Source organism: Aspergillus tubingensis (genome assembly GCF_013340325.1).
Source record: "Aspergillus tubingensis WU-2223L DNA, scaffold_9, whole genome shotgun sequence".
NCBI lineage: Eukaryota > Fungi > Ascomycota > Eurotiomycetes > Eurotiales > Aspergillaceae > Aspergillus > Aspergillus tubingensis.
This window is the reverse complement of record NW_023336283.1, coordinates 387629-415622: the sequence shown is the minus strand read 5'-3', so window position 1 is coordinate 415622 and position 27994 is coordinate 387629. Positions and strand designations below refer to the sequence as shown.

Here is a 27994-nt window from a genome sequence, read left to right as displayed (position 1 = left end):
CACTCATAATTAAGCTGCTTTCCTTTATGATCCCGTCGGTGACCGCAGTCGCTCATTCTTTGGAGCAGTCAACATTTTGGAGTTCTGTGGTCGAATAAGACGAGCTCGCTGCTCCCCCTTCGCAGGTGCGTGACGACCCCGCTCGTGATACACTTAAAAGCAATGACAGTCACATTCCCGCCCACTGAGGGGTCCGAGTGCTCGTCCAATTTCGCGAGCAAGTCTCCCTCCCCCAACATGAATGGCATTCACCCTACTATGGCTGCTCCAGTCGTCCCTGTCACCAGAGTTCCTGCCCTGGATACGCTCGATCAATATGTTGTGGGAAGGGCCGTGGCCGATAAGGCGGCGATCAGCCCATCCGTCGAGCTTACCTGCAGCGCCGACTTCCGCGACGTCGCAAAGAGCCTGATCGAAGGCTACGCCCGTTTCATCTCTCGTCTGACTGGTTTGGAGGATGTCGCCTTCTTCGTGTCGCGTCAGTCCAGCATCGCCAGCGAGTCCGATCTGTTGCGCGGGGTCATTTCGGCTTCCGTGCTGGCCGCGGAAGAGGGGCAACAACCGCGTTGCGATTTCCGCGAAGACAGTGAACAACACGCAGATGAGGGAGAGGTACAGTTTTCTCTGGACTTGGGCTTGTATATCGGTCCTGAAAATGGCGAGCAACAACCCCTTGTTGGAGTTCGAGACAGTGTAAGTGTTTTGCCCGTGCAAGAACGCGGAGACTGCCCAATCTGACTAACGTGCTGCTGCTGCTAGGCCTTCACGACGTTTATTCGACCTACCACCACGAAAGATACCCTCGAAATCAGTTTTGCCTATCCGACACGCCTTATACCTCAGCCGGCAGTGGATCAGCTACTCAGAATCCTCGCGGCACAACTGGCAGACTCAACCACTTTCCTTTCCTTCGACGCTCCGTCGCCCATTCCTTCAGTCTTGAATTTCCCTCCCCTTATGATACCCCCTTCGCGAGAGACGGACCAAGTTGATTTTCCCGAGTCTGGCCATTCCAAACAATATCTCCTTCATGTCGCTTTCGAGGGCTGGGCCCGTCGGAAGCCCGATGCCATAGCGCTGGATTTTGTTCATTCTTTGCCTTCTGCCACGGCTGCGGCAGAACACAGCATTCTTACTTACTCCGCACTTAATCAAGCAGCCACTACCCTCGCTGTACATATTCGGGCTCTCTTATTGGCAAGGAACGCCGCCGACTATGGACGCATCATCCCTGTCTACATGCCATCATGCCCAGAACTTTACATTACATATCTCGCCGTTCTCAAGGCCGGTTTCGCCTTCTCTCCGATTCCCCAGGATGCACCGGTACAACGGGTTCGGGATGTCCTAGAAGACATCGATTGTCCGATTATACTTGGCAATACTCCAGAGCCTATCTCTGGGCCATGGTGCGATGCTAGCGCCGGTTCGACCGTCAAGCAGGTTTGGGTTGACGTAGCGGAGGCCTCAAGATGGAAGAGCTTGCGGGATGGTCAGCCCGAGTCCTCGGACCACTACGAGTCCCTGGATCAGTTGGACATCGAGCACGACCAAACTGCATACCTCCTATTCACCAGCGGCTCTACCGGAAAGCCGAAGGGTGTTCAGATCAGTCACCTAGCTGCCGCCTGCTCCATTGAAGCTCATACTACAGAAGTCCCTATTCCGGGAGAAAAAACCGATGATTTCCGGTGGTTTCAATTCTGTGCTCCGACCTTTGACCCGTCCCTAGCGGAGGTGTTTGTAACCTTGGGTTGCGGTGCTACTCTCTGCTCTGCCGACCGGAGCTTGACGCTGACTGACTTGGAAGCAACCATCAACGAAGCTAGAGCAACTGTGATGATGGCTACGCCTAGCTTGGCTGCACTTCTTCGGCCGGAACGGTTAACTACTCTTCAGTACCTCTGGTGCATCGGTGAAAAGCTCAATAGAACCGTCATCGAGAACTTCTCCGCAAAGTCTGGCGCAAATGGAGGAATTACAGCATCCGAGCCCTCACGGATGTTGGTCAATACCTACGGTCCAACTGAAGCAACAATCGCCTGTACTTACTTGGCGCCATTTGGCCATTCTCTCCGCTGCTCCATCATTGGCCAAGCGCTGGCAACCTGCTCAATGTTCGTTCTCGACCCCAACAGCCGTGAGCCTCGAGCGGTTCCTGCCGGTCTTGCCGGTGAACTAGCAATTGGAGGCCCGCAGCTCAGCAAAGGTTATCTCAACCGTCCGGTAGAAACCGCAAAGGCGTTCGTCGACAGTGACGAGTTTGGTCGCTTGTACCGGACTGGTGACATGGCGCGGATGGTCTGGGACGAGTCTGGTTCTCAGATCATTGAGTTTCTCGGTCGTATCACGTCTGACCAAGTCAAGATTAGCGGTCGGCGGCTCGAACTAGGCGAGATCGAATCAGTCCTTGAGACTGTACGGGGTGCCAACGAAGTTGTAGCCGTGGTCTCCAAACGCGATGCTAATGTTCAGGGAAGTGAGCAGATTGTCGCATGCCTTGTTTCAAATGACAGCAGTGAAGCAGAGAGAGAGGAAATAATTCGGGAGGCACATCAGATCTCCGTGAAGCATCTCTCAGCTTACATGTGTCCGTCTGCTTACGTTTTCCTCGATGCTCTCCCTAGGTCCAGTGCCGGGAAAGTCGATCGTAAAGCGGTAAGCGCAAGGCTGCAGCAGGGATCTGGGGGCGATATCAGACTATATCCTGCACCCAAATCAAAACCTGCAGAAACAAATGGGGTTCATGATGACTGGGATACCCCGAATAATGAAAACTTACTGTCCATCCAGCAACTTGTGATTGGGCTCATTGCGGAGGCAACGGATGAGACTGTTTCTGCCATCAAGCCTGGAACCGACCTCTATTCACTGGGTATTGATAGTTTGGGCGCAATGCGGCTCCTGCAGAAGCTTAGGGACCATTCTATAGACGGTTTGTCGGTTGGTGACGTTCTACAGTCCGGAACCCCCAAGGCATTGGTTAACATCGTCGCTCAACAACGTCAATCAAATGGTACTCCACAGGTCAATGGCTCGGTTGAGACCTTCCAGCACAGTCTTTCGGCTTTCCAAGCTCGGAATCATACAGTTTGCGCTGAGAGACTGAGCATCCCCCCCGAGAAGATCCAAAGGGTGCTTCCAACAACCGCAACACAGTCTGGTATATTGACTAGTTTTCTGCGCAGCTCATCCGACGCAGCTTTTGCGACTCGCTCATACATATATCATTCAGTTTTGCCACTCGAACCTGGAGTGGACATCAATCGTATCAAAACTGCGTGGGAAACTGTCATTGCAAGCTATGATTCCTTTCAGACTGTTTTCTGCTGGCTTGACGATGATATGGCACCATTTGCACAGTGCATTCTTGCTCCTACAGCAGTCTCTGAAAGAAAGTGGAACACCTACCATGCCACGAAGCAGTCTTCTGAAGATAATACTTTACAGCAGGCCCTCCGGGAAGCAGAGGAGTCAATCGAGCTCAACACGCCACCTTGGAGACTGTCTTTGGTTACGTCTCCTACATCTACTCGGATTATCCTAAGCATGTTCCATGGTATTTTCGATGGCGGATCATTACAGCTCTTGCTGGAGGATGTGTCTTCCGTGTATACAGGGAACCCGCCAGCACAGCGCGTCTCTCTCGAGCACCTCGTGAAGCATCATTTTCAGGCTGACCATGCAGCAACCGCCCAATTCTGGCAGCAGCATTTGGAAAGCTATTCTCCTGTCTGGTTCCCTTCTGTCACGTCTTACCGTACCCCGTCAACAAAGAAGACCGGGTGTGTGGAGATTACGGCTCGCACAAGCTACGACCGCTTGAAAAGGGAGTCCAAACTCATCGGCTCAACACCGCTTTCGGTGCTCCAAGCTGCTTGGGGGTCTATTCTGCTGGCTTACACTGGGACTCCCGCCCAGGACGTAGTCATGGGCAGTGTTGTATCCGGTAGACTTGACGTGGACTCAGAAGCCTGCGTTGGTCCGACATTCACCACTGTCCCGATCAGGCTTTACCTGAGCCAAATTCAACAAGACTCTCAAAAACCATGGACAAACCGCTCGGTCGCGCGCCATCTGACAACCTTCAATGCACAGACACTATCTCACCTACAGCCTCGGCTAGGATCGCTAGTAACGGCAGATGGCCGGCTTCCATACGATACTCTCATCGCCTACCAAGACTTCAACGCTGGCTCCAGCGTTAGTGGTCTCTGGAGCTCGGTCGACCACCCGGCAATGGCAAACGATTTTGCAGTTATGATAGAGATATGGCCGGCTGCCAATGGATCTTTGACTTTCAGGGCCAGCTTCAACGATGCCTTGCTTGATCACAACTCGGCCGAAATGATGCTCTGGCAGATGTCTGACATTGTCGCTTACATACTAGAGCAGCCCGATGATAGCTTTCAAGATGCCCCATCTCATACGGAGACTGGACTGAAGTCTAGCTTCAACTCCAATCCGTCTATCGCTCCCGAAGTACTGGACGGAGCACTTCTTCATCACCAGTTTGAAGAGCATGCAGCATCCCATCCAGAAGATCCTGCCTTGATCTTCAAGTATGACTTGGACGACGAGAACAATCCGCGAAATATCACGTGGTCATACGCCGGGCTCAACGCTTTGGCTGACAAACTCGCAGAACACCTGCTTCAAACTGGCGCACGAGTGGCAAACTCGCCGATACCCATTTGTATCGAAAAGAGCCCGGCCTTGTATGTTGCCATTCTCGGCATTCTCAAAGCTGGCGGTGCTTGGTGTCCGATCGATACGCTCTCTCCTGCACAACGTCGCCACGACCTTATTGCACGTACCGGAACGGCAATCCTTCTGGTATCCAGTGTAGATGGAGAGCAGCCAGATGGTTCGATTCCCGTTGGTGTCAAGACGATTGACGTGAGCAAATTCACCATCGACGAACCCATCCATGTAAACGGAGTGGTAGAGAGTGCGTCTAAGGACCGGACTACTCCCGATGGCATGGCGTATCTCATCTGGACGAGCGGTACAACGGGAGCACCGAAAGGTGTCCCGATCAAGCATTCTGCGGCTGTCTCGAGTATGAGATCACTCCAGAAGGATATTCCGACTGATGTAGCTGGCGGGGTACGTTGCTTGCAGTTCTCGCAGTACACCTTCGACGTTTCAATCCAAGACATCTTCTACACCTGGGGTGTAGGAGGAGTCCTTATCTCTGCCTCGAGAGAGATCATGCTTGGTTCCTTCTCAAAGCTTGCGAACATCACTAATGCCACACACGCGCATCTGACTCCGGCTTTCTCGGCGGGAGTCTCCCGGAAATCGTGCCCAACGCTTCAGGTGATCACTATGATTGGTGAGAAGCTGACCCAACCTGTGGCCGACGACTGGGGTACCGATATGAGAGCTTTCAACACGTACGGACCCGCCGAAGTGACTGTGGTTTCTACGATAAGGGAGTTTGGAAACGAACACAAAAACATTAAGAGCGCGAACATTGGCTGGCCGATGGATAGTGTGTCTGTATTTGTGACCAACAAGCAGCATCTCATCATGAAGAACGCCGTCGGCGAGCTGGCGCTTGGTGGACCACAACTTTCTCCGGGTTATCTGAATCAGGAGGATGTCACGAAAGCCAAGTATGTCTGGAACGAAGAGGCTGGGCAGATGGTGTACTATACCGGAGACTTGGTACGCATGCTTGCTGACGGATCCCTGGAGTACATCAATCGTGTTGATGACTTGGTCAAGCTCGGAGGTATCAGAGTGGAGCTCAGCGAGATCAGCTTCTCACTCGGCGATTGCCATCCCTTGGTGGAGAATATTGAGACGCTCATTCTCAACCGTCCTGACCGACCTAACAAGGTCGTGGTCGCCTTCCTCTCTGCACCGAAGACTACACAGACCGATGACAAGCAGCTCTTGGTGGTCGATCAGACGGCGCTCGAGATCGCTCGTGCTGCCAGCGAACAAGCACAAAGCGTTCTACCCGACCACATGATACCGTCCGTATACCTGGTGGTGTCGCACATCCCGAGGACATCATCTGCCAAGACCGATCGCAGGGCGTTGGAAGCCGCCTATGCCTCTGTGGATATCGATGGGTGGGAGAAGGAGATGAACCCAGAGACCAAGCCTTCTGCAGAGGACTCTGAGGACCAACACACCGCGTCCATAACACACCGGGTAGTAGAAATGATTTCTACCTTGGCAAATATCTCCCAGTCGATCATCACAAAGTCCAGTCGCTTGGGGAGTCTGGGTATCGACTCTATTCGCGCAATCCGGCTGGCCTCTAGACTAAAGGAGGCCGGTCATCAATTGTCTGTGGTGGAGGTCCTAAACTGTGTGACTGTCCAGGATCTCGTCCAGCTGGCTTCCTCATCCACCGTCCTGGAAAAGTCTACCTGCGAAACCTTCAACGTTAGGGCGTTCCATGACACCTGGCACACAGCCACAGTCAGCAAAGTACCAGAGGGATTTATAACTGTGCGCGCGACCACGATCCAGGAAAGTCTTCTCAGTGAGACAATGGGTACATACAACAGATATTGGAGCAATCACTTCTTTCTACTTGACAGCTCGGTGGATGCGACGCGAATGAAGCAGGCTTGGCTTGCAACGAGCCAGAAGGTGGAAGCTCTCAGAACCGGCTTCATCCCTGTTGCGGAAGTCGATGATGGGAAAAGCCGTTCTGAAGGAAAACTCGACTTCTCTATCTTGCAAATAATCTACACGCTACCCGATGTGGATTGGGAATACATCAACTGTTCAGAGCAGGATTTGGTAGAGCTTCGGGACAACCGGATCGAGAAGATCATGAGCAAACACCAGAAGAACTACTTCAGATATCCCCCATGGGCCGTTACCGTATTCGACACAGGCAAAAAGCAGCTCATGATTCTCACTCTCCACCATTCAATCCATGATGAGCCTTCGCTGGGACTAATTATGGATGATGTGCGATCCGCTTATGCTTATAAACCTCCTCAGAGGCATCAACTCACCGATGCTCTCTCGATCGTCTTACCAGGAGAAAACAGAAGCAAGGAGACCAGAAGTTTCTGGCAAACCGAACTCAAGAAATTTGCAGAGCTTGATGCGCCAGTGTGGCCCGATCTTACTGGAAAGAGGTTGCAGCCAGGCGAATCCCCCAAGCATATATTGATTACGGAAGAAATCCCGTTAACGGAGCCTGTTGGCAACCTGCAGTCGTTTGCAGCACAACTTGGGGTCTCATCCATTGCCTCGATTATCCGAGCCGCCTGGGCCTATGTTTCATTGGCTTACCTTGGTCTCCCAGCGACAGTCTTCGCGGAGACTCTCTCTGACAGAGTGCTGCATGCTGACCTTGATGACTGTATCGGACCCCTAATATCCGTTGTACCTATTCCGTTCCATCCAACTGGAAATACTCGTGAGCTACTTACTGAGCAACATCGAATTTCTGTTCAGTCCTGGAAGTATCGCCATATTCATGCTCGCGAGGTCCGGAAGATTCTCAAGAGACCCAGGGGCGAGGCCTTGTATCCGGCAGTGTTCAACTTCCACGCTGCGAAAGAAGAGGGTGCAAACGTCGCTCAGCCTAACATTTGGCGCGAACTCGAAGATGAGGTTGGGCTGCATGTTGAGCATCCCATGGCCATGAACGTTTTCCAACACATGGATGGCTCTATAGTCCTTGAAGCAACTGCGGACAGCAGCATGATGTGTCGGTCACAGTTGTCACTATTCATTCGTCAGATCGACGGGCTTATCACTTCGATGCTGGCATCTCCAGAGCAGCCCCTGGCGAGTCTCATCAACCGCTTTCCTTCGCCATTACGATCGCTATCGGACCAGCCTGTCAATGATGACGTAGTGAATTCTGTTCGACTGAGCCCAACGCACTGGCTAGAGGTGTATGCAAAGAAGCAACCTGAATGGACTGCCGTTGAGGTAGCCAGCGAAATCTCCTCAAACGGAATTGTGAAGGAAGCTATGACCTTCGGCACATTGAACTCTGAAGCAAACCGTGTTGCGGCCTACCTAGCATCTCTTGGTCATAAGAACAGAATGATCGGAGTCTGCATTGGACGAAACCTGCCCTCCTATCCTATCATCATCGGTATCTTCAAGTCAGGAAATGCTTACCTTCCCATCGAAGAAAACCTTCCGGCAGATCGCAAAGCTTTCCTCATCAAGGATAGCGATTGCCCTATCGTTTTCACCGAAACGGCATTCGTGAGCACGTTCGACAGTACACCCGAGGGATGTTGCGTGAAAACTATTGACGACCCAGAGCTTTTAGGCTCACTCGCTACGATGTCAACGGAAGATCAAGACTATAATTCCGATCCCAATGATCTGGCATATCTTCTTTTCACGTCAGGCTCGACAGGAAAACCGAAGGGTGTTATGGTGACTCGAGGCAACCTTTCATCTTTCATCGAGTCGATCTCGGTGTTCACAGGCCGGCATGCCCCCGCTACGTTTGAGTTGGGCGGTACTGGAAGATATCTCGCGCAGGCCAGTCGAGCTTTCGATCCCCATTTGTTGGAAATGCTCTTCCCTTGGCGCCATGGGATGGCTACTGTTACAGCTCCTAGGATGATGATCTTGGATGATCTTGGTATAACCTTGTCCAAGTGGGATATCACTCATGCAAGTCTGGTACCGTCTCTTGTTGATCAGGCAAACATCGTGCCAGAGCAGTGTCCCAAGTTGAAGTTTATGACTGTTGGTGGTGAAAAGATTTCACAAAAGGTGTTGGACACATGGGCAGGAGCACCACACATGGCGCTTGTTAACGCATACGGCCCGACCGAGGTAACTATCGGCTGTACATTCGCTCCTGTCGGAAAGGACACAAACTTGCGCAATATCGGGCCTCCGCTAGCAGCCTGTGTATCTCATGTCCTTGTCCCTGGTACCTTCGACTATGCTCTGAGAGGCCAGGCTGGAGAGCTGTGCTTTTCTGGAGATCTCGTTGGAAGGGGCTACCTCAACAGACCAGATGCCACTGGCTTCGTCACCGGACCCAATGGTGAGAAGATGTACCGGACTGGTGATATGGGACGCATGATGCCAGACGACTCGGTCGAGTATCTTGGGCGTGGCGATGACCAGACCAAAATTCGCGGTCAAAGGCTAGAGCTCGGTGAGGTATCTGAAGTGCTTCGCTCTTCGTCGACTGTTGGCGTTGACGTTGTCACGACCGTGGCCAAACACCCTGGACTTTCGAGAGTCCAACTTATCTCGTTCATCGCGCGTTCTGAAGCCCGTCAACGTGTGAAGGGCGGAGATGTCACCTTCGTTATGTCCGACTTTGGGACGCTAGGCAAGGAACTTCAAGACACTTGCAAGAGGAAGCTACCGAGCTATATGGTCCCCGAGCTTATTCTCCCCATCACTTATATTCCATTGGCACCGATGTCAGGCAAGGCAAACATCAAAGAGCTACATGACCTTTTCTCCAGCCTTCCTCTGCCTACTGTCCTTCATGGCAACAGCTCGGCAAGTAAGGACGGCGTCATTGTTGAGCGGTCTTTGACTGCCGACGAAGAGGCTGTTATCAAGGAAGTCCTTGATGTTGTTTCGGCAGATCCTTCGATTGTTGGACCCATGACAAACATCTTCGAAATCGGTCTCGACAGTCTAAGTGCCATAGGACTTACGATTAAGCTCCGGCGAATCGGCTATGAGGCCACAGTAGCAATGGTCATGAGCAATCCGATTATTGAGCAGCTTGCACGCTTACCCAAGGGTTCTTCGGAAGCAGAGAATGCTGTCTCGCAAACACGTCAAGCTTTCCACAATATTGAGGCTCAATACCGCCAACATCCCTCGCCTGGAGTCGATCCGTCCGATGCAGCTACAGTCAGGCCTTGCTTGCCGCTTCAGGAAGGTCTGGTTGCTCGTTCGATCAATAGTGAAGGCGAACAACTCTACGTCAATCATGTTGTCCTTCAACTCGAGGCTAGTGTTGATGTTGAGAAGCTGAGGTCGGCGTGGCAGGCTGTCTCTAATGACACCGATATTCTGAGAACTTCATTCGCTCCCTTGGAGAAGCAAATGGTACAAGTGGTCTACACGACTGAATCTCATCAGTTTCAATGGAAAGAAGAAGAGTTTGAGAACCTGAACGAAGCTATTGAGCATAACAAGGCACAACAGAAGCATATCTCCGCAGACATCATTGCAAACATCTCCACTGTCCCACCAGTGCGGTTCCTTCTAGCCAAATCCTCGGAAACCAAGGAGCCGCTTGCCCTCTTCATCGACATTCATCACGCACTTTATGATGGTGAATCTTTCAGGATGCTGATGGAGGATGTTGCAGCGCGCTATGAAGATCAACCTATTATTCAGAGAGGCTCACCTTCGGCTTTCATTGAATACGTATATAGTCAGGATTCAGAGAAGGCCAAGCAACATTGGGTCCGCTATCTGGAAGGATGCCATCCGACAACCTTCCGCACTGACTTCAATGCCATGGAGCCTCCGGTTGTCGTACATAGAAAGCTTGGTGTGAAGCTTTCTGAACTGGAGCACCGCTCTGCAGCTCTTCAGACCACTGTACCATCCTTGGTGCAAGCAATCTTCGCACTGTTGCTGGCCGATACTGTTGGTGTGTCAGATGTGACCTACGGTTTGGTCCTTTCCGGTAGAGCTGTGTCGGTTCCCGGAGCCTCCTCAGTACTTTTGCCATGCATCACTACTGTCCCCGGTCGTCTCAATACCGCAAGCCTGAGTACAGTTGATGATGTTGTAGCGGATGTTCAAAAGTCTACTGTAGGGTCGCTTGATTTCCAGCACACTCCCCTGAGGCACATACAGAGATGGATCAATGCAGAGACACCTCTGTTCGACTGCCTTTTCTCATATATCAGGACTGCTGCGCCACCAGAACACCGCATGTGGCAGGAACTAGACAGCAATATGCCTGCCGAGTATCCGTTGGCAGTGGAAGTCGAGGCCAACCATTCCATGGACACAGTTCAGCTCAACTGCTTCTTTTCATCTGCTTTTGGTTCCACCTACAGTGGAAATGAATTAATGGAGAAGATGGACGCAGTGCTCTCGAGCATTTCATCTGGTCAGAGTCTTTCGCTAGACGACTTCAATGTCTCTCACTCATCGACATCTGGGTCGCGTCCTGCTGTGCACTGGGACAATACCACGTGGTCTAACACGGAAGCCACGATTCGTGAATACACGATGTCTTTTTGCGGATTGACTTCGGCAGAAGTCACTAAAGGTGCTTCTTTCTTGAGTTTGGGTGTTGATTCAGTGACTGCGATCCAGTTTGCGCGTCAGCTACGCGAAGCAGGGCTTCAAGTTTCCTCTGCTGATGTTATGCGCTTCTCATGTGTGGGTGCTTTGGCTCAGCATGTGGAGCAGACTTCACGTTCTCGAACCCCGGTGAACGGCGTCAATGGGCACGGCAAAACAAGTACTGGTATTCCTGTTGATACCTACGGCGAACAGGTCCGACTCCTTGCAGAGGATGATTCGATCTCCACAATGTTCGAAACTACGCCCCTACAGTCAGGAATGATTACGCAGACAATCTCTTCAAGCAGAAAGGTCTACGTTCACCCGCACATTATCAGGTTGAAGGACTCGGTTGATACGACCCGGCTGAAGGAGGCTCTCTTCAGAGTCATCGAAGCCAACGATATTCTACGTACATCCTTCCACCTGATCGCTGAGCTTGGTTCTTCCTGGATTGGTGCCGTACACAGCAACCCCCCTTTCCAATGGGAAGAGCTCACATTGCCTTCCGGGGCCGATGTTCTGACTGAAGTCGACTCTCTCTATGCTTTCAGCGAAGAGGCCTCTTTCGAGGTCCCACCGATCCGGTCTGCTCTAGTCAACCAGCCTGAAGGCAGACTACTGGTTATTGTTCTGCATCATGCTCTCTATGATGGTTCTTCAATTCCCTTCCTGTTTGAAGACCTTGCGGTGTGCTATGAAGAGAGCAGTATTCCGATAAGGCCACAGTTCTCGGAAACTGTCCAGCATCTACTAAGCGGTCAAGAAGAAGCTTGCGAGTTCTGGACAGGAAACCTACTCGGATACGAAGTAACTGAAATTCCTGAGCTTCCTCATCCTGAATCGTCAGACCGCATGTTTCTTTCTGAATGCCGGATTGACCTTGACTTGTCGGCCATAGTGGATGCCTGCAAGGCAATGGAGGTCACCGTGCAGAGCGTATCTCTCCTGACATATGCAAAGGTACTAGCAGGTGTGGTTGGAAAACGCGATGTTGTCTTTGGACAAGTCCTTGCAGGTCGCTCGTTACCTGTTGCAGGTGCCGAACGAACTCTTGGGCCAATGTTCAATACAGTTGCTCAGAGAGTCTCTTTCGAGCCCAAGTTCCTAAGCAACAAGTCCATGGCTCGGCGTCTGCAAAAGCATACAATCGACTCGCAGAGCCATCAGAACGCGCCACTAAGAGTTGTACAGAATTCTTTCAGGCAGGCTAACAACAGCACATCATCCGTCCTGTTCGATACTCTATTCGTCTTCCAAAAGAGTGCGGACTTCACCGGCAGTATCATAGAAGAGCAACAGATTTGGACTCCTTATGAAGCAGATGACTACGCGGCGCAGGCAGAATATAAGCTGAACGTTGAGGTCGACCATGCTCACGATGGACTTGTGGCACGAGCAACTTGCAATGGCCGGTACATCTCCCAGGAAGCTCTTGACCATCTCATGAAGGAATTTGCCATTGCGTTCCGTGACATTATCGAACATCCTACCAGATGCGCTACAATTGTGCCACATGGCCTTGGTGAGCTTCCGACAAAGCTGGCCATTGAACAGTCGCTCGCCTCTGATGTTGAAGCATCCGAAGCACCACCCCATGAAGCCATCATCCAATCTGTACTCGCCGAGAGCGCTGGAGTTTCTGTGGACAACATCAAGCCGAACACTAGCATCTTCAATATTGGACTGGACTCTCTCACAGCTATCCGCATTGCTTCAATTTGTCGATCGAAGGGGTTGAAGATTGGGGTAGCCGACATCCTTCAGGGAAACACCCTCCGTGGTATCAGCCAACGTATCCAGCCAATTTCCGAACAGACAATCCAACCTCAGGGTTCACTCATTGAGAACTATGCCGAGGTGGAAGCAACTGTGCTACAGCAGCTCAATCTCAGCATGGACTCCGTCGAAGCAATTCTACCTTGTCTAGGTGGCCAGTTCTATCACCTCGTCAGCTGGTTGAAGTCCGGACGGAAGCTGCTCGAACCCGCCTGGGCTTACGATTGCTCCGAGCGCATCGACAGTGCCAAGATTGAGGAAGCTTGGTTCCAGCTCCGTCAAAGACATCCCATCCTCCGCACCTGCTTTGCAGCTACATCCTCATCGGAAGCAGTACAGATTGTTCTCAAGCAGGCGGTGCGTGATGCAAGCACGTTCCAGGTCATCGAGACCTCTAGCCCAATTTCCGAAGCAGCCCAAGCACAAGCAAGAGAAGAGGCTCTCCATCCATCCTCGCTTTACACACCTCCCGTCAGACTCCGTCTCCTGAAAGCTAGCGACAGAGATGGCATCCTCGTTCTTATAAACCATGCTGCTTACGATGCATGGACCATGCCGATGTTCGTTAAAGAGCTAGCACAGCTCTACCATGGCCAAACCCCCGAAACAAACACGGACTTCCCTGCCTTCGTCGACTTCTCAGTGCGCTCTCTCCAGAATCTCGATGAAAAGCAATATTGGAACACTACTCTCGGTGACGCCTCCCCTACCATCATTTGCAACACTCGCACCGAAACCCAATCCACCCCAGACCAGCTCTTCATCGGAGTCTGGGAAAAGGTCAAGGACCTCTCCCAGCTCGAGACAAGATGCCGATCCTCCAACGTCAGCCTACAAACAGTCATCCTCTTCGCCATAGCCCGCTGCATCGCACGTCTCACCGGCGTCCAAAACCCAACCATGGGTCTCTACCAAGCCGGTCGCTCTGCCTCCTTCAACAACATCGGAAACCTCTCCGGACCCTGTCTGAACGTCAACCCCTTCACCATCCCTAACGCGAACACCAACTCCGTCAACACCGACCTTCTCACCCAAGTCCGCGCCATCCAATCCTCTCTCGCGGACCGCGTCTCCTACGAACAAAGTTCCCTCCGCAACATCCTCCAATGGATCTCACCTGACAAACCTCTCTTCAACACCTGGGTGAACCTCCTCTGGACGCAAACTACCAATACCACATCAGATGGTTCAGAGGACTTCTTCTCTCCGTTGCGGATCGGTGTCCCTACAGATTTCATTCCCGAACAGCATTTGGCTGAAGAAGTCACTGCCGTATCGGCACTGGATACGGGTTTCCTACCGTCAGAAAATATATTCATCGATGTTGGTCCAGATGCCAAGACGGATTCAATCGGGTTCGGTGTTCGAGTTGAAGGAGGTGTTATGGATGTCGAAGAGGTGCATAAGCTTGTTGACGAAATTGCGGGAGAGATTGAGAAGATCATGGGGATGTTGGGATAGACGATGATATTTGAGTTTTTGACGCGATGAAATTGATTTATAGATGTCATATAGATTGCATGATGGTGTTGTTTGATTATCTTTTGTTGTTTTGTTATTTTCCGGGGTACGTGTATGCATGATGTGGCTTACCTCTGTGGTTTTGCTTTGTTTCTGTTGTTTGGAGATTGCATATGCATATAGATTTTGTTTTATATTATTATACTTTTTTGGTTTGACTACTTTGATTGTCGATGTTGAGCTTCATATTTCTGTTTCTTTGCATACATTTGACAATATTTATACATAAGTATAGTATATAGCGAATTAAGCATACGCATCTCGATATGTGGCCAGCAATAAAACGTATCTATAACGAGGCATTTTCCAGGAGGGGAAAATTAGAGATCCAAGCTGTTAGAAGCGTGAAATTAGTCATGGGTAGGTTGATGTGTGATGGATAGACTACGGATGACTTACAGGTCAATTAGACAGTGATAGGCTCAGTCATCTTTTCGATCGAAGGATGTTCAGACAGCAGTGGATTTGCAGGTTTGAAGCTAACGGAGGAGATACCAGCTCGAAGAGGAGACACCTTATATCCTACTCGAGGAACACTCACGGATGGGAGTGTTCTATTCTGATGCTTATGCAGTAGGGACAAGGATTCCACAAGGCTTTCAGTGTGGCCATTCCTTTGTTTCATTCTTGCCTAGGCCCATACAGGCTCCTCCAAAGTGAGCCATCCTCGGTGTTGGCGTGTCTACACTATAATGAGTTAGCCCTATGCTTAGTGCTTATGTTGGCATATAGTTATGATTTACTGGGGTTGCGAAAATGAGTTGTAGTCGTGGTGCACAGTGGGATACTTTACAACCCGTATTCTGATAGCTGAACCTTGATCATTACTACATATGAAAAAGTCAGAACCACAACACCAGGCTCAAAGACCACAATGAACTCTAATACATGCTTCCAGCTCGTTCCAGGAGTGTATAACTTTTTGGCAAACTGGACATGCCCGAGGAGGAGGCTCTTCGACCTTGCACTTGTCGACTTCCGACCGATCTGCCATTTTCCGGTGGTGATTCCTTATGTGTACGTAAAACTTATCGCGTCTAATATATGACCCCGAACAGTCTGGACAGCGATAAATGCTCCGTCTGAAATGCGTCTGGAACATATGAAATCGAAACATATCTCTGCCAAAAACACGACGATGATGCGAAAGGCGATCGTTTGGCTCTATGCTGCATAAACAGCACGTGAACCTTGCAGGCTCCGCTCCTTGTTCCCCAAATCTAGGAGATATGAGCTCGGCAAAGAGCTTGGCAGTTGTGTCATGGCCGCTTTCCAACGCCATTATCCCAGGAGTTAAGTCGCTCAGATACTGAGAACTTGCATCTGCACCTCTGTCCAGAAGAAGTTGAACCGCTTCATGGCAACCATTCATAGTTGCCCATGCCAAAGGAGTGTTTGCATAGACGTCCCTGGATTCCAATACAGCACCATTTCTTAGCAGGATGTCAATACACCCCACATGGTCCCCAGATGCGGCCCATGATAACGGCGTGCGCCCCATTGTGTCTGTGGAGTTAGGATCAACTCCTGCCGCTAATAAGAGTCTAGCAGACTGCTCACGGCCTGTTGATGCAGCCAACGAAAGCGGCGTGTGACCATATATATCTTGAGTATTGGGATCGGCACCTTGCTGAAGTAGATTATCGACCACCGCCAAGTGATCATCAATCACGGCCAACGATAATGGTGTTCGACCATCACCATCTCTATGACAAGGATCCGCTCCGCTGCTAAGTAGAGTCGTGGCTAAAGTATCATGCCCTTTGATGGCGGCCCATGATAATGGCGTCCTTCCAAGCGAGTCTGCCGCATTCACGTCAGAGCCGTGATTAATTAAGTTCAATGATACATAATTCAGACCAAAGATGGCCGCAAGATGTAGCGCTGTGAGATGAAGAGGGTATACTTGGCTATACCTGCGTGACCCCTCCACCGTGTTTCGTGCAAAGAGAGCTTGCATGCTGGCGTTTAGTTTAGCAGGACTAATGAGGAATTTCGATACCAATCGTTCGTCAGAAAGCTTTTCCTGAGCATGGTGTCCCCAGTTGGTTGCTGCATAAGAGTAAAGCGGGAACTGGGTTAGTCGCCATTCAAAATCCGCATCGGTCAGACAAGGCCCTGATCCAAAGGCGTCATATGACAGGTACGTCACACATGTTGTGGCAATGTTGCAGTGTGCATTAGGGAACCATCTGTCCTTAGTCTGATTGAAATATTCATAGGATGTGTGATGGGCGAACCGGATAATATTATTCGATGGGTCCTGGACAACTAGCCCTGCGCAGACAGTGAACATTTCATTCAAGTCTGGCATGTTGTCTTCATCGAAGTAAGACTCATCGACCTCGACAGCAAGTGCATGTTGTAGCTCTACCGCGGTTATTGATCGTTGCGCACATGTGATCCATGACAAGATATGCATGGCCATATTTCTCTTGTCTGTAGTCTGTCCTTCGATGCGTTCCATGACGTTGTCGTACGCCGCATCGTATGTTTTGGCTTTCATAGAGATGTCCTTCAAAGCCAAGCGTATGGCTTTGGGTGATGTTTTCCCAACCAGTGAGTTAAGATACAGATCGGCAAGAAGAAACCTAACATAATGTCAGACAAATTGAGAGTGAACGAAGTACACTTACATTCCATCAGTGATCTTAGCAATCCAAGAAATGATGTCATTCTGAAGTTCTGGGTTTCGTAACACAAATGATGGTAACTTCGGGATGCTGCTTCTGAGATATGCCGTCACATCTTCTTCATTTGCTCGGATCTCGATGGCTGGTTTGTGCCGAAATTTGGCTGCAATCTCTGGGATCAATCTAGTAGTGACCAGTAGATTCAAACCACATGCTTCATGAAAAGCGAGCAGTTCGTCAATCAGTAAGTCGAGCGAATAAGTAGCTAAGCGAAGCTCATCCAGCCCGTCAATCACTATGTATATCTGTGCAGACTCAAAACAGACAGTTTGCAATACCAGCAACAACTCTTCAAAAGTCGGACGTATCCCCCTTGGCTGGTTCTTATTGTACAGCTCTCTCACATGAACAGGTAGGGAATTTCTGTCCTGTAAGAACTGTTTGATCAAGTTCGCGATGATATCCTCCATAAGACACTCTTTCCTAGTTTGATAAGAACAATAAATATAAGCAATGCCAACGTTAGCATCGGTTCCGTATCGAGATTCAAGCTCTTCAATCAAAGCCGACGTCAACATTGTTTTTCCAGCCCCGGGAATGCCATAGCAAAAGAGAGTCTGTTCGGGCATCGTCAGCCATGTCTGAAGCTTTGATGACTGCAAGAACCAATGCCCCGAATCCGGTTGTCGTCTTCTAGTGAGTTCACTCTGTTTAGATGCGTAGTTCACTGGTGACAACCAGTCTAGAATTCTCTCTTGCTCCTGCCTCTCTTGATAATCCATTAATTTAGAAACGTTGCTGCGAAGAACCCTGCCATTGAAGGCGTTCAATAATGAAACTTGGCTACCGATGCGGGTCCGAAGATATTGCGCGTCAATGGGTTCCCATCGCAGACGTTTCCATGCTCTAATTACTTTGTTGCCGCAGTAATCATGTTTCAGCTCACTGTATTGACCAACAAGCTTCTGAATGTCGTTGAGTAAGCTGCGGCAGCTTTGTACGATATTGCACAACTCGGCCTCCTGTGCCCTGTCTAGCTCTTTTCCGGACAGTTCAACCTCAAGATCCTGCACCACAATAGAGAGATTCCGGACTCTGTGTCAATCATTAGCGCAGCGTCTTCACCTAAATTTATAAGAAGATATAGCAAGCATACTCGTCCGAGAGATCTCTCAACTGCGCGGGGGCTTCGACAAAATCTTTCCTTATCTTGTTGGCAAGCTGGATTATCGCGAGAAAGTCACCCACACCGAAACCAAAGCTCATGGTTAATAAAGGGATCTCGATATTGTACTCCGGATTTACTTGCAAAAGACTCCAGATTAAATGGAATCAGACCTCAAGGAGATGGAACGGATGATAAGTAATTCATCCGAGGGGCGAACATGACAGAAGGATGAAGTGTCCGAGGCAGTGCTGCACACAGCCACACTCACAGCAGGGATTCATGCGGATAGGACAGTCTGAAGTGATGCCCAACTCGCTCCACATCAGCACTTTCAGGTTTCTGCTCCCTGTATGTTTGTTATGTCAGGTCTGTTTCTACATCAAAGTCCGAAGGGATCATTGTATTTTGATACATCTACACTATCTTGACTAATAACGTTCGTAGTCCATCACATACGATTAGGGAGCAGGTAGAACAGAACTTCCGGCCCGCTCCGCCGTACTACTCGAGAGAGTTAAGCCACATTGCCATGTCCCTTTCCAAAGAAGAGGCCCCTGTCTCCCAGCCACGCGATTTGGCAATAGGTTAGAGTCTGAGCCAACTGTCTCGGGTACGCGTATAAGCTTGGTTTCCTCTGGTTCCTTCCGTCGGACCTACTTGATTATCCTGCACGTCAAGTTCTTCAGTCGTCACCCCTAAGACATCTGCCCAGAGATGCGTCACATGTGGGTAAATCTCTTTAGAACTGCTGGGGGCAGACAGTTTAGGGGTAGTAACTTAAGCAGCAACATGCTGATACACCAGAACTACAAGACTAATTTTATATATTATCCAAGATTATACAAGAATAGGCAGTAGCCCCAAAGATTTAAATAAACAGGACTTTATTAAAAATATATACAGTGATTATTTAAATAAGAATTAGATATATAATCACTTCTGTTGTAAGATTTTCATATTTTCACTTTTCTATTTTGAAACTAACGTTCTTGCTTGTTTTAATACTATATCCTAAAAGCCCTACTACTCCTGCTACTCTGCACCAGTGTATGATCCGGAGCGAAGTATACATTGCTAGGATCTCTCTGCATTGTTCGAATTCATCATCTGGCATACATAGTGACCGAGATCCTAGCCGGCCGATGTATGTACTATACAAAGCCTCAAATGTGACAGATAGGGTGCTCTTTCGCCGGTTGCCGGTGACTACGATAATTCAACTCCGCTTACTACAATCACGTATTGGAAGAGTCATTTTTGCAATCCCGCGCATAGCTCTAGAGGGTGAGGGATTCTTGGTATGCACCCCACATAAGTTCGGGAAGCCTTCTTGGCATTCACCCCGCATAGGTGAATACTTACCATACTACAATCTAGATAGATGTCCTTCGCAAAAGCAGGCTTGTCGGTGAACCCTCATGAGCAGCTATCCCTGCCAAAGGTAATTTTCGGCACTGGGATGGGTATCAAGGGTATTGAACTGAAACGTTTGTGGTCCGCATGGGGTACATCAGGGTCCGCACAAGCAACCCTAAATCAGGCCGATTGTGGCCTTTAAGGCAATTAGTGTAACCTTGAGAGGCATTCAGTGTAGAGTTCTGCTGTAAAAGTACTCATGTTGGTTCTGCTAATTTCCAGGTAAGTAAGCAAGGTGTAAAGTCGTATTTCAGCATGTATATCGCAGTGGACGGGAAACTGCATGTATATCGCAAGTTCTTCCACCACTGGACGTCGTGCGCCATGACGTCCTCTAACTCGGTCCCCTCTCGCGCGCTGGCCTTCTTCAAACGCTGGATCTTCTGTAGGGTATCTTCAACTCGTGCCCAATCCAGGTGGATACAGTGGTAAATGCCTTGCTTATCCTCCTAGGTCGCTATCCTGTGCTCTCCGTGAAGTAGCTGTATATTGTGGCAGTTATCCCCACCAAGATAAATTTATTGCTGCGGTCCCAGCCGGCAGAGCAGGTTAAGATAGCCCTGCAGATAGCCCAGGGCATCTATTATATAGACAGACCCGTCCCCCAAGAGCTCCAGCGCCGCGGGAAAAGGCTCCAGTGGCATTTATGGGGCAGCAGCCTCAGCATCCAGAAGCTTGTGTATAATGCCGCCGCTGCTCTCCACAGTACGGAAGAGCTCTGCGTCAAAAGCCCAGTATAAGGCACTCGTGTCTTCCAATACGCGATGGAGTCAGGGATAATGAGCCGGCTCCAACAACGAAACGACTTTGCGGAAAATCCCCGGGGTCTCCGTGGTGGTCGTAGTGGACGTGGCTGAGAATGACGGTGTCGACATCCAAGCCCCGTCGCGCAGATGCTGCGCAACCCCCAGACCCAGCCGGTAAGGAACAAGATTGGTTAAGTGCGCCTGCTGCTTGGGGAGATAGCGCTCAAGCTGGCTGCGTAGGCTCAGGTCGAAGAGCAGGTATCGGGGCAGGACAGCCCTGGGGTGAGCGATCAGGAAGCTCAGAGAGGGAATTGTGACCCGCGCGATGGGATCACTGAAGGAGAGAAAGTAACTTTCGGGCAGAGTGATCTGACCCCTGTCAATAGGGTGAACGACGACGTAGATCTGGTCCCTCTGAGGGGGTGGAAGGCAGCTGGGTGCTCTCCCGGTCTCCAAGTTCACGTGAACAACGGCGGGCTTCGTGGTTGGGTTGAGACGATGGGGCCCCCATTATCAATTCCGCGCGTTTAAAGGGCATTCGACCTCGGTGAATTTAGATTGCTGTGAGTGTCAGTGTAGTGTTCTGAGTAACACTCGGGCTTGGTATAAGAGTGGACTATTCATGTGGGGTGAAAAAGCTTGGGTTTCCCCAGTCTCCCTCCGTCTGCCTCACTCCTTTACTGCATTTCAAATAGCCCTAGCCCGCCATGTTGACAAGTTTCAGTGCCGCACAGCCGTCAAAAAGCCACTCCTGTACACCACTCAATTAACTGTCCGATTCCCTCGTCTGGCACCAATGGCTCTTATTACTGTCGCGATTCTCGCGGTCACTGCAGTGTTCCTGGTCCTGCGAGTCAGAAGGGCACGGAAACTGCCCCAAGGGCCCCGGGAGGTGCCTGTTGCTGGGAATGTCACTGCCATGGGAGCATATCCCCAACAACAACTCCGCAAATGGGCCGTTGAGTACGGCGAACTGTTCCAGGTGCGCTTCGGGCGCCAGGTTTGGATCTACGCAAATAGTCCCTCGGCGGTGAAAGAGATTTTCGACAAGCAGTCCCAGCACACTTCCTCACGCGCACCGAGCCCCGTGGTATCTGATTTGCTCTCCGGCGGGATGAGGTGAGTAAGGGGAGAAAGACGCATCTTGTCCAAGAAACGCCATGCAACCCACTAACCAGGGTGTACGCGAGTCTTCAGGTTCCTCCTTATGCCCTATTCGGCAGAGTGGCGGCGGCTTCGTGCCATCGTGCACAAACTTCTGACCCCGAAAGCATCCAACGAATTCATTCCGTCGCAGGAGTTTGAGGCCAAGCAGCTGCTGTGGGATATTCTGACGGACAACGACAATCAGAAGAACTTCTACATGCATATTCGACGGTATACGACCTCGGGTACGTGGGCAGTTCCTGTTGCGCCGTCGAAATCCCCGGTCGTCCGGTGCTAATTCTCTCGAAACCAGTGGTGATGACATCGACCTACGGACGCCGCGTCCCAGTATGGGTAAGTGTTTTGTTTGCTTCCCTCCCTCCGGTCGAGGTCCGCGCTGACTCCTGCACCATTCCTTCAGGAATGTGAAGACATCCGCGAGATTTACGGGTTGATGCAGGAGTTCAGCGAATTTGCCACGCCCGGAAAATACCTAGCCGAGACCTTCCAGGTGCTGGCATACCTCCCCCAGTGGATGCAGTGGTGGAGAAAGGCCGCTCTCCGGTCCTTCAACCGACAGGCGGTCATCTGGATGAAATACTGGAACCGTCTCCGGACGCAGATGGAGAAGAACCAAGCTCCGGATTGTTTTGTGAAGCAGTTCATCAACACTGACTATGAAAAAATGGGTATCAGCGAGCTGCAAGCCAGCTTTGTTGCCGGAAGTATGTTCTGATCATGCATTTCTCAGTCCCTTGCCGACGGGTGGACTAATGGTTTTACTCTGCAGCAATGATCGAGGCAGGTTCCGAGACGACCTCCTCCGCACTCAACTCCTGTGTCAAGTACTTGGCGGCCTACCCGGAAGCCCAGGCGAAGGCCTTCGCGGAACTCCGCCGTGTGGTGGGTGAGGACCGCCTCCCTAGCTTTAGCGATGAGGCGGAGCTGCCCTACATCCGTGCTTGCGTGAAGGAAGTTCTGCGAATCCGCCCGGTCACCAAGTAAAAAAACACCCCAAGCACCCTGATGTCTTTTGCATACTGACCCGTCCCCTCTATTCACAGCCTCGGCTCTCCCCACTACACCTCCGCGGACGTTGTGTATAAAGATTGGTTTATTCCCGCCAACACCACGGTTGCTATAAATCAATACGCGCTACACTTCGATCCGGCGCGGTACGAGAACCCAGACGACTTCGTGCCGGACCGGTATCTCCACCACCCCCTCAAGGCGGGGGCATACGCCGCTCACGCTGACCCGTACGCCCGCGATCATTTCGACTTTGGCGCAGGTCGCCGCATTTGCCCCGGCATGCACTTGGCCGAGAACAGCCTGTTCATCACCATCGCGTGCCTGGTATGGGCCTTTGAGATCCTCCCCCCGCTTACCGACGACGGGAAGATCGGATCTGTTGATGTGTCCGACGCCGCCTACGAGGAGGGGATGAACACTCTTCCCAAGCCCAGTGAGTTGCGATTCGTCCCGAGGAGTGATAAGGTAGTGGGGTTGATCCGCAGGGAGTGGCAGCATGCTAAGGAGGAGGGCTATATGCTGGGTTCGGTCAAGGTGAATGCGGAAGGGATGGTGGTAGATTGAGTGTGGAATGTTAACTGTATATTGTGTATGTACATAAATTCGTGTTGAGTGATATTATAAGTCTCTTGGGTCGAATGTGGTATCGCTACTAGATATTCACCAGCATAGAGGTACTTGCATCCCTAAATGAATTAGGGCTGTATCCCATGCAGTGTGAGTTTCCCCAGCTGGCCTCATCTGTTGGTTTCAAGGCTTCTCCCCAAGGAAAATACGGTGGGGTGGGGTTGTTGTTTCCATTCACCTGGGACGCTAAACATATATCGGCCCCCCCCTCCGCATTTTCATAAAGGGTGTAGAGAGCTTATTCCTGTTATTTGTTTCTTCTTTCGTCACCTCTGCACATCATTCCCGAGTGGTTTACTCTTCTTCCTTTCAAGTCATCATTTGGGGCATTTCCATCAAGAATAGAAGAACATTGGGGACTAGATAGGCCTCTGTTTGCGAATGGCAGCATTCCAGCCGTCCAGACCCTCCTCGTCAAGCAACGACAATAGCACCTTGTCCTGCCCATCCTCGATGAAGGAGGTGTCGTGCGCCAGCGCAACATGCACCCCTCGGTGCGTCTCCAGATACCGCACACGGGCTACCGTGTCCCGCGCCGCGTCGAGGTCGGTGTGCAAGCAGAAATGGGTGCCTCCGGGGAGCGGGAAGCGGGCGAAGTCTTTGACCCCGTCCAGGAGAGCCCTAGATAGAGTTCCAAACGTAACAGTGAGCACAATTTTTCATTTTTCGTCTTTTTTTTTTTTCGTGCTTTCTCTTTCCCCCATGCACTCGCACCTTCGCTGTTGGTAGAAGGCAAGAAAAAGGATCATACCGTGAGTGACAGCAATCTGATCCCAGCAGGATCCAGTCTCCAGACGCCAGCCGGGCGCATGCGCACAGGTTCCCGGGCATGTGGCCCGGGGCCTGGATGATCCACAGGCTACCATCGCCTAGGAAGTCCATTGCATGGGGAAAAGGTCCGAAGGGCATCCAAGGGCCCAGAAAGGTTTGCCACCTCTCGGTCGCGCGGTCCTCCGGGTCGAAAAATCGGCCGTCCCAGAAGGAGGTCGGGTCGGCCAAGTGTCCCGGCGTGCAGAACTCGCGCGTCCCCGGTCCGAACCAGGCGACTGCGTTGCGGAACGTGCGGCTGATGGGACGGCAGTGGTCGAAGTGAGCGTGACTGTGAGAAGATGGATCAGTTAGTCCAGGGCTGCTGCCGATGCTTCGCAATGGAAGTCCCTCCGCACCTAAAAATGATGGTATCAATCTGATCCGGTGACACTCCGCTACGACGTTGAATTTGATCTGAGATTGACTCGCTGGGCGCCTGGAACTGGGCTTCGACGAAGGGGCCCTCTGCGACTGCGGGCGGATAGTCGTCAGGGTTCTGGATGTGCCTCTATTAGTGAGTAAACAGTCCTCATACCCACCCCATATTCCGAGCGACGCACCGACGAGAACCCGAGGTCCCAGATGATATGTCTCTGCTGGCCCGGATGGTATATGTAGAAAGCCCAGTTGTACATTCTGAACTCCACAGCTGGCTCACCGGCATGGAGCTTGTGATAATGTGCTGTCATACTGCCGCCGTTTAGGAGCTTCACGTCAACGAAAGCGGCTGTCTCGGGGAGCTCCCGGTCGAAGTCGGACATACTGCTCCTGCGGTGTGGTTGTTTTCGTTGTTGTGATATGTGTAGAATTATACATCAAGGAAATAAAAGAGAAGATGGAAACTAGTGAGACGGTGGCTTAAGTATCCAGTCGTCAATCCATACGAGGTTCTGCAGAACTTATTATATGGGGGTTGTTGCAGGGAGGTGATGTGGTGGATCTCCGAACGTCGGTCCCCCGCACTATACCCCGCGAAGCAATCATAATAAACTCGGCTAGACTGCTTTTATAATACGCGGATGGCTCGAGCAGAAATATTACTACACTCCGAAACCAAACGCTCGGGAATCTGTCTGGCCGCAATCAACCGGTTTTCCTCGTCGGGGTAAAGATGTCGAACGTCGGCGGCGTTGGGAACGATGGAGATGGTTGTCGGCGCCTGCTCCACGGCTTCTCGAGCAGAGTCAACCACCACCACCGCGCCGATCCCCTCCATCTCGGTCTGGAACCGCTCACATGTGCTGCAAAAGACGTCAAAGATGTACATCCGCCCTGTTGATGGCATGCTCTTGCGCACATTTTGGGCCATGGCGTATCCCATGGCACCCAGGCCTGAAGACTCACCGCGGTTAGCAGCGGCCACGACGACGGGCAACCCTAAGCAATCTGATGCAGGCGGGTTAAGGAAGGGATGTTACCAATAAAGGCGATGTTCTCTGTGGTGTCTGCGGTCATCTTTCAACAGCTGATAGATGAATCTTTTTTTGTTGGATTGACTACCTGTATTGCCGGTTGTGCAGGACCTGGGATCATGTTACTGGATATAAGTCACCCTCTTGATGCTCCAGCGGGTGGGGTTAAGCTCCCGTCACCGGCACCCCACCTCTACAGAGACGAGGGGGAAACGGTCCCGAGATTCCACACAGTTAGGGTCTGGGGGAAGGAGTGAGGCGAAGGCGTTCTCCTCCGCTTGGAATTGGGGGCGCTGCTACAAGTGGCCAAGCGCTGTGGGCTTTTGTTGGGAGCACTGTGGAGTGTGGCTTTACATCATACACATGGCCGTGATATGTAGCCCAAAGAGCCATTCTTTGGTCGTATCCGAGGCACTTATACGGGAAGTTTACCACAGATGGGCAGGTGAAAGGATTGAGATATGAAATGTCCCACAGTTCAAATCTTGGATCTTATGCAAAAATAACTACATTGCGCCTCGCATTTCCCACCAGTCGCGACCCGCTCAAGAGTCATGTATTCAGAAGGCCTGCGCGATGCAGAACATCATGATGTCGATCAAGCATATATCCCGTGACCGCTGCCCGGCGCGTGATAAGAGGGTGCCAGAGCGGGTCGAAGATGGGACCCAACGAGCCCAGCAGCTCGTTGCTATCGTCACGGCCGTCCTCCACCTCATGCTCCGCCATTTCATCACCCTCGAGTCTCGTGTTACGCCTAACGCAGGGCATCAGGCTCGGACTCTCCTTCCAGCCCAGGTCGTGAAATTTGCGCACCTCAACCTCCATCCCAAGCCAATTCGCATCTTCCACCCGGGGCGACGACCACGCAGTGAACTCCGTGGCTGCGGGCGTCGCATACGGCAGTTCCTCCTGTCCACAGGCCGGTAATAGAGTCTGCGTCTGCATCGAAGAGAGCGGAATAAGATAGCTCGCCGAAAGTGCCTCGGCATGGAGGGTGGTGAAATCCTGGACGGTGAGCGCGTGCTGGATGGGGTCCGTGGATCTGCGCCAGTGGGTCACGTCGGGGCTGTCTGGGGCCGCGGGCTCGAATTGATGTGCTACGTGGGTACTTGTGGGCGATGCTGCGGTGCTGACCTCCCAAATGGAGGGTCGGGCGCGGTATTTGTCCCCATGAGCAGTCTTTTCGTGCCGTATAAGGACGTCTCTAGTTCAATCCCGTCCCTTCAGTTTTGTCCTAAACAGACCACTTCCTCTATTCCCAGTTGTCAAGGGAAAGTGAGCCGGGGGAAGGGTGATTGGGTCGAAGGAGCTCACGTGCGACTGTACTTTCTCACGCAGTATCGGCATTGGAACGGCTGTTCGCGGGTATCTGGATAAAAGAAAAAGTGTTCAGCGGGGCACTGGAGGAATTCACTAGGGAATAACGGGCGTGTGGAGTACTGACGACCGCGTCGATGGCGCACGCAATGCTCGCGGCGAAGGAACCGTTTCTTGCAGATGTTGCAGACATGCTGTCTCCTCCTCGTCGTCGTCATCGCACAATCGTCGCCCATGGTAAGGTCAACGCGAGCTCAATTGTGGGCTAGGTGTCAAACGATAGAAGCAAGATAACACCGTATGGGGTTAAAGATATATGGAAAAGTAGGGGGCGGAAGACAAGGGGACAAAAGTCAAGAGAGGATCCGGCCTCTAGCGCGATGTGCATGGCCTGCTGGAAGATTAAGCATTGCATCTTCTAGATAATTCTCACACGCGTCTCAGCACAGCTGAGGCCATGCCTTGTTCGCTCGAGCGGCGCTACGAAAAGGAAGCTTCAGCACCCCACATACTATGTTATGGCTATGTGGGGGCTGGAACTGGGCAGCAAGAACAAGAACAAAAAGATGGTGTAACCAGGAGAGCGTAATTAAATTTTTTTATTCTTCTAAGATGGAAAGAGAAAGAATGATATAAAAGAAAAACAATTGAACTGTTAATATTACCCTGTCGAAATGTCGGGCTTCAGAATATAGTAATGATTCTAAGGAGGGCTATGTTCGCGCAGCAGCCCGCGACCGCCTACACCATTATCTACCCACCATGATGCATTATGTAGCTAAAAGGTTTTGAGGACCTGAGGTGATAGACTCTAGTAGTCAACCTTACAATCATCTCTATTTTGAGACCCCAGAAAGTGAAGCTTTCGAACTTCGTATACGCCCTTTAAACTGTGGTGCGCCTCGAGACACCCTGAGACACCGCAGGTGAGGTTCGGGGTACCTTTTGAGAGACAGCAGTACCCGGGAATGGCATGGGTATGTATGTCTAGCTCGGACACTGGAAGCGACATTCTGCCGGTGATTACTCTGTCCGTATACCTGACAACCCCTGCAATGCTGAATATGGTACACAATTTTACCGGTCGAGTCAAGATAGAGCATATTGTCTTCCGCAAGCTTAGAGTTTGAAATGCACGTATTATAG

The 27994-nt window shown here is 51.1% G+C and overlaps 6 protein-coding genes across 6 annotated transcripts; 2 read left to right on the top strand and 4 right to left on the bottom strand.

Moving 5' to 3' along the window:
- Positions 1-162: 162 nt before the first annotated feature.
- On the top strand, positions 163-14478 carry sidC (nonribosomal siderophore peptide synthase SidC; the record flags this gene model as incomplete). Its single annotated transcript, XM_035503333.1, has 2 exons — positions 163-693; positions 760-14478. The coding sequence occupies 2 exons, from the start codon at positions 163-165 to the stop codon at positions 14476-14478; spliced, it is 14250 nt and encodes a 4749-aa protein (XP_035359226.1).
- A 681-nt stretch (positions 14479-15159) lies between these two features.
- Positions 15160-18437, bottom strand: AtWU_08224 (phosphorylase superfamily; the record flags this gene model as incomplete). The annotated part of the gene is made up of 4 exons (XM_035503332.1): positions 15160-15220; positions 15729-17129; positions 17175-18266; positions 18328-18437. The coding sequence occupies 4 exons, from the start codon at positions 18435-18437 to the stop codon at positions 15160-15162; spliced, it is 2664 nt and encodes an 887-aa protein (XP_035359225.1).
- A 2860-nt stretch (positions 18438-21297) lies between these two features.
- On the top strand, positions 21298-23243 carry AtWU_08223 (cytochrome P450; the record flags this gene model as incomplete). The annotated part of the gene is made up of 6 exons (XM_035503331.1): positions 21298-21620; positions 21699-21892; positions 21961-22001; positions 22069-22372; positions 22438-22648; positions 22712-23243. The coding sequence occupies 6 exons, from the start codon at positions 21298-21300 to the stop codon at positions 23241-23243; spliced, it is 1605 nt and encodes a 534-aa protein (XP_035359224.1).
- Positions 23244-23665: 422 nt separating this feature from the next.
- AtWU_08222 (MBL fold metallo-hydrolase) lies at positions 23666-24877 on the bottom strand (the record flags this gene model as incomplete). Its single annotated transcript, XM_035503330.1, has 4 exons — positions 23666-23927; positions 24058-24405; positions 24473-24612; positions 24677-24877. The coding sequence occupies 4 exons, from the start codon at positions 24875-24877 to the stop codon at positions 23666-23668; spliced, it is 951 nt and encodes a 316-aa protein (XP_035359223.1).
- Positions 24878-25122: 245 nt separating this feature from the next.
- Positions 25123-25571, bottom strand: AtWU_08221 (putative 3-hydroxyisobutyrate dehydrogenase; the record flags this gene model as incomplete). The annotated part of the gene is made up of 2 exons (XM_035503329.1): positions 25123-25448; positions 25535-25571. The coding sequence occupies 2 exons, from the start codon at positions 25569-25571 to the stop codon at positions 25123-25125; spliced, it is 363 nt and encodes a 120-aa protein (XP_035359222.1).
- Positions 25572-26080: 509 nt separating this feature from the next.
- Positions 26081-27084, bottom strand: AtWU_08220 (uncharacterized protein; the record flags this gene model as incomplete). Its single annotated transcript, XM_035503328.1, has 2 exons — positions 26081-26735; positions 26846-27084. The coding sequence occupies 2 exons, from the start codon at positions 27082-27084 to the stop codon at positions 26081-26083; spliced, it is 894 nt and encodes a 297-aa protein (XP_035359221.1).
- Positions 27085-27994: the final 910 nt, after the last annotated feature.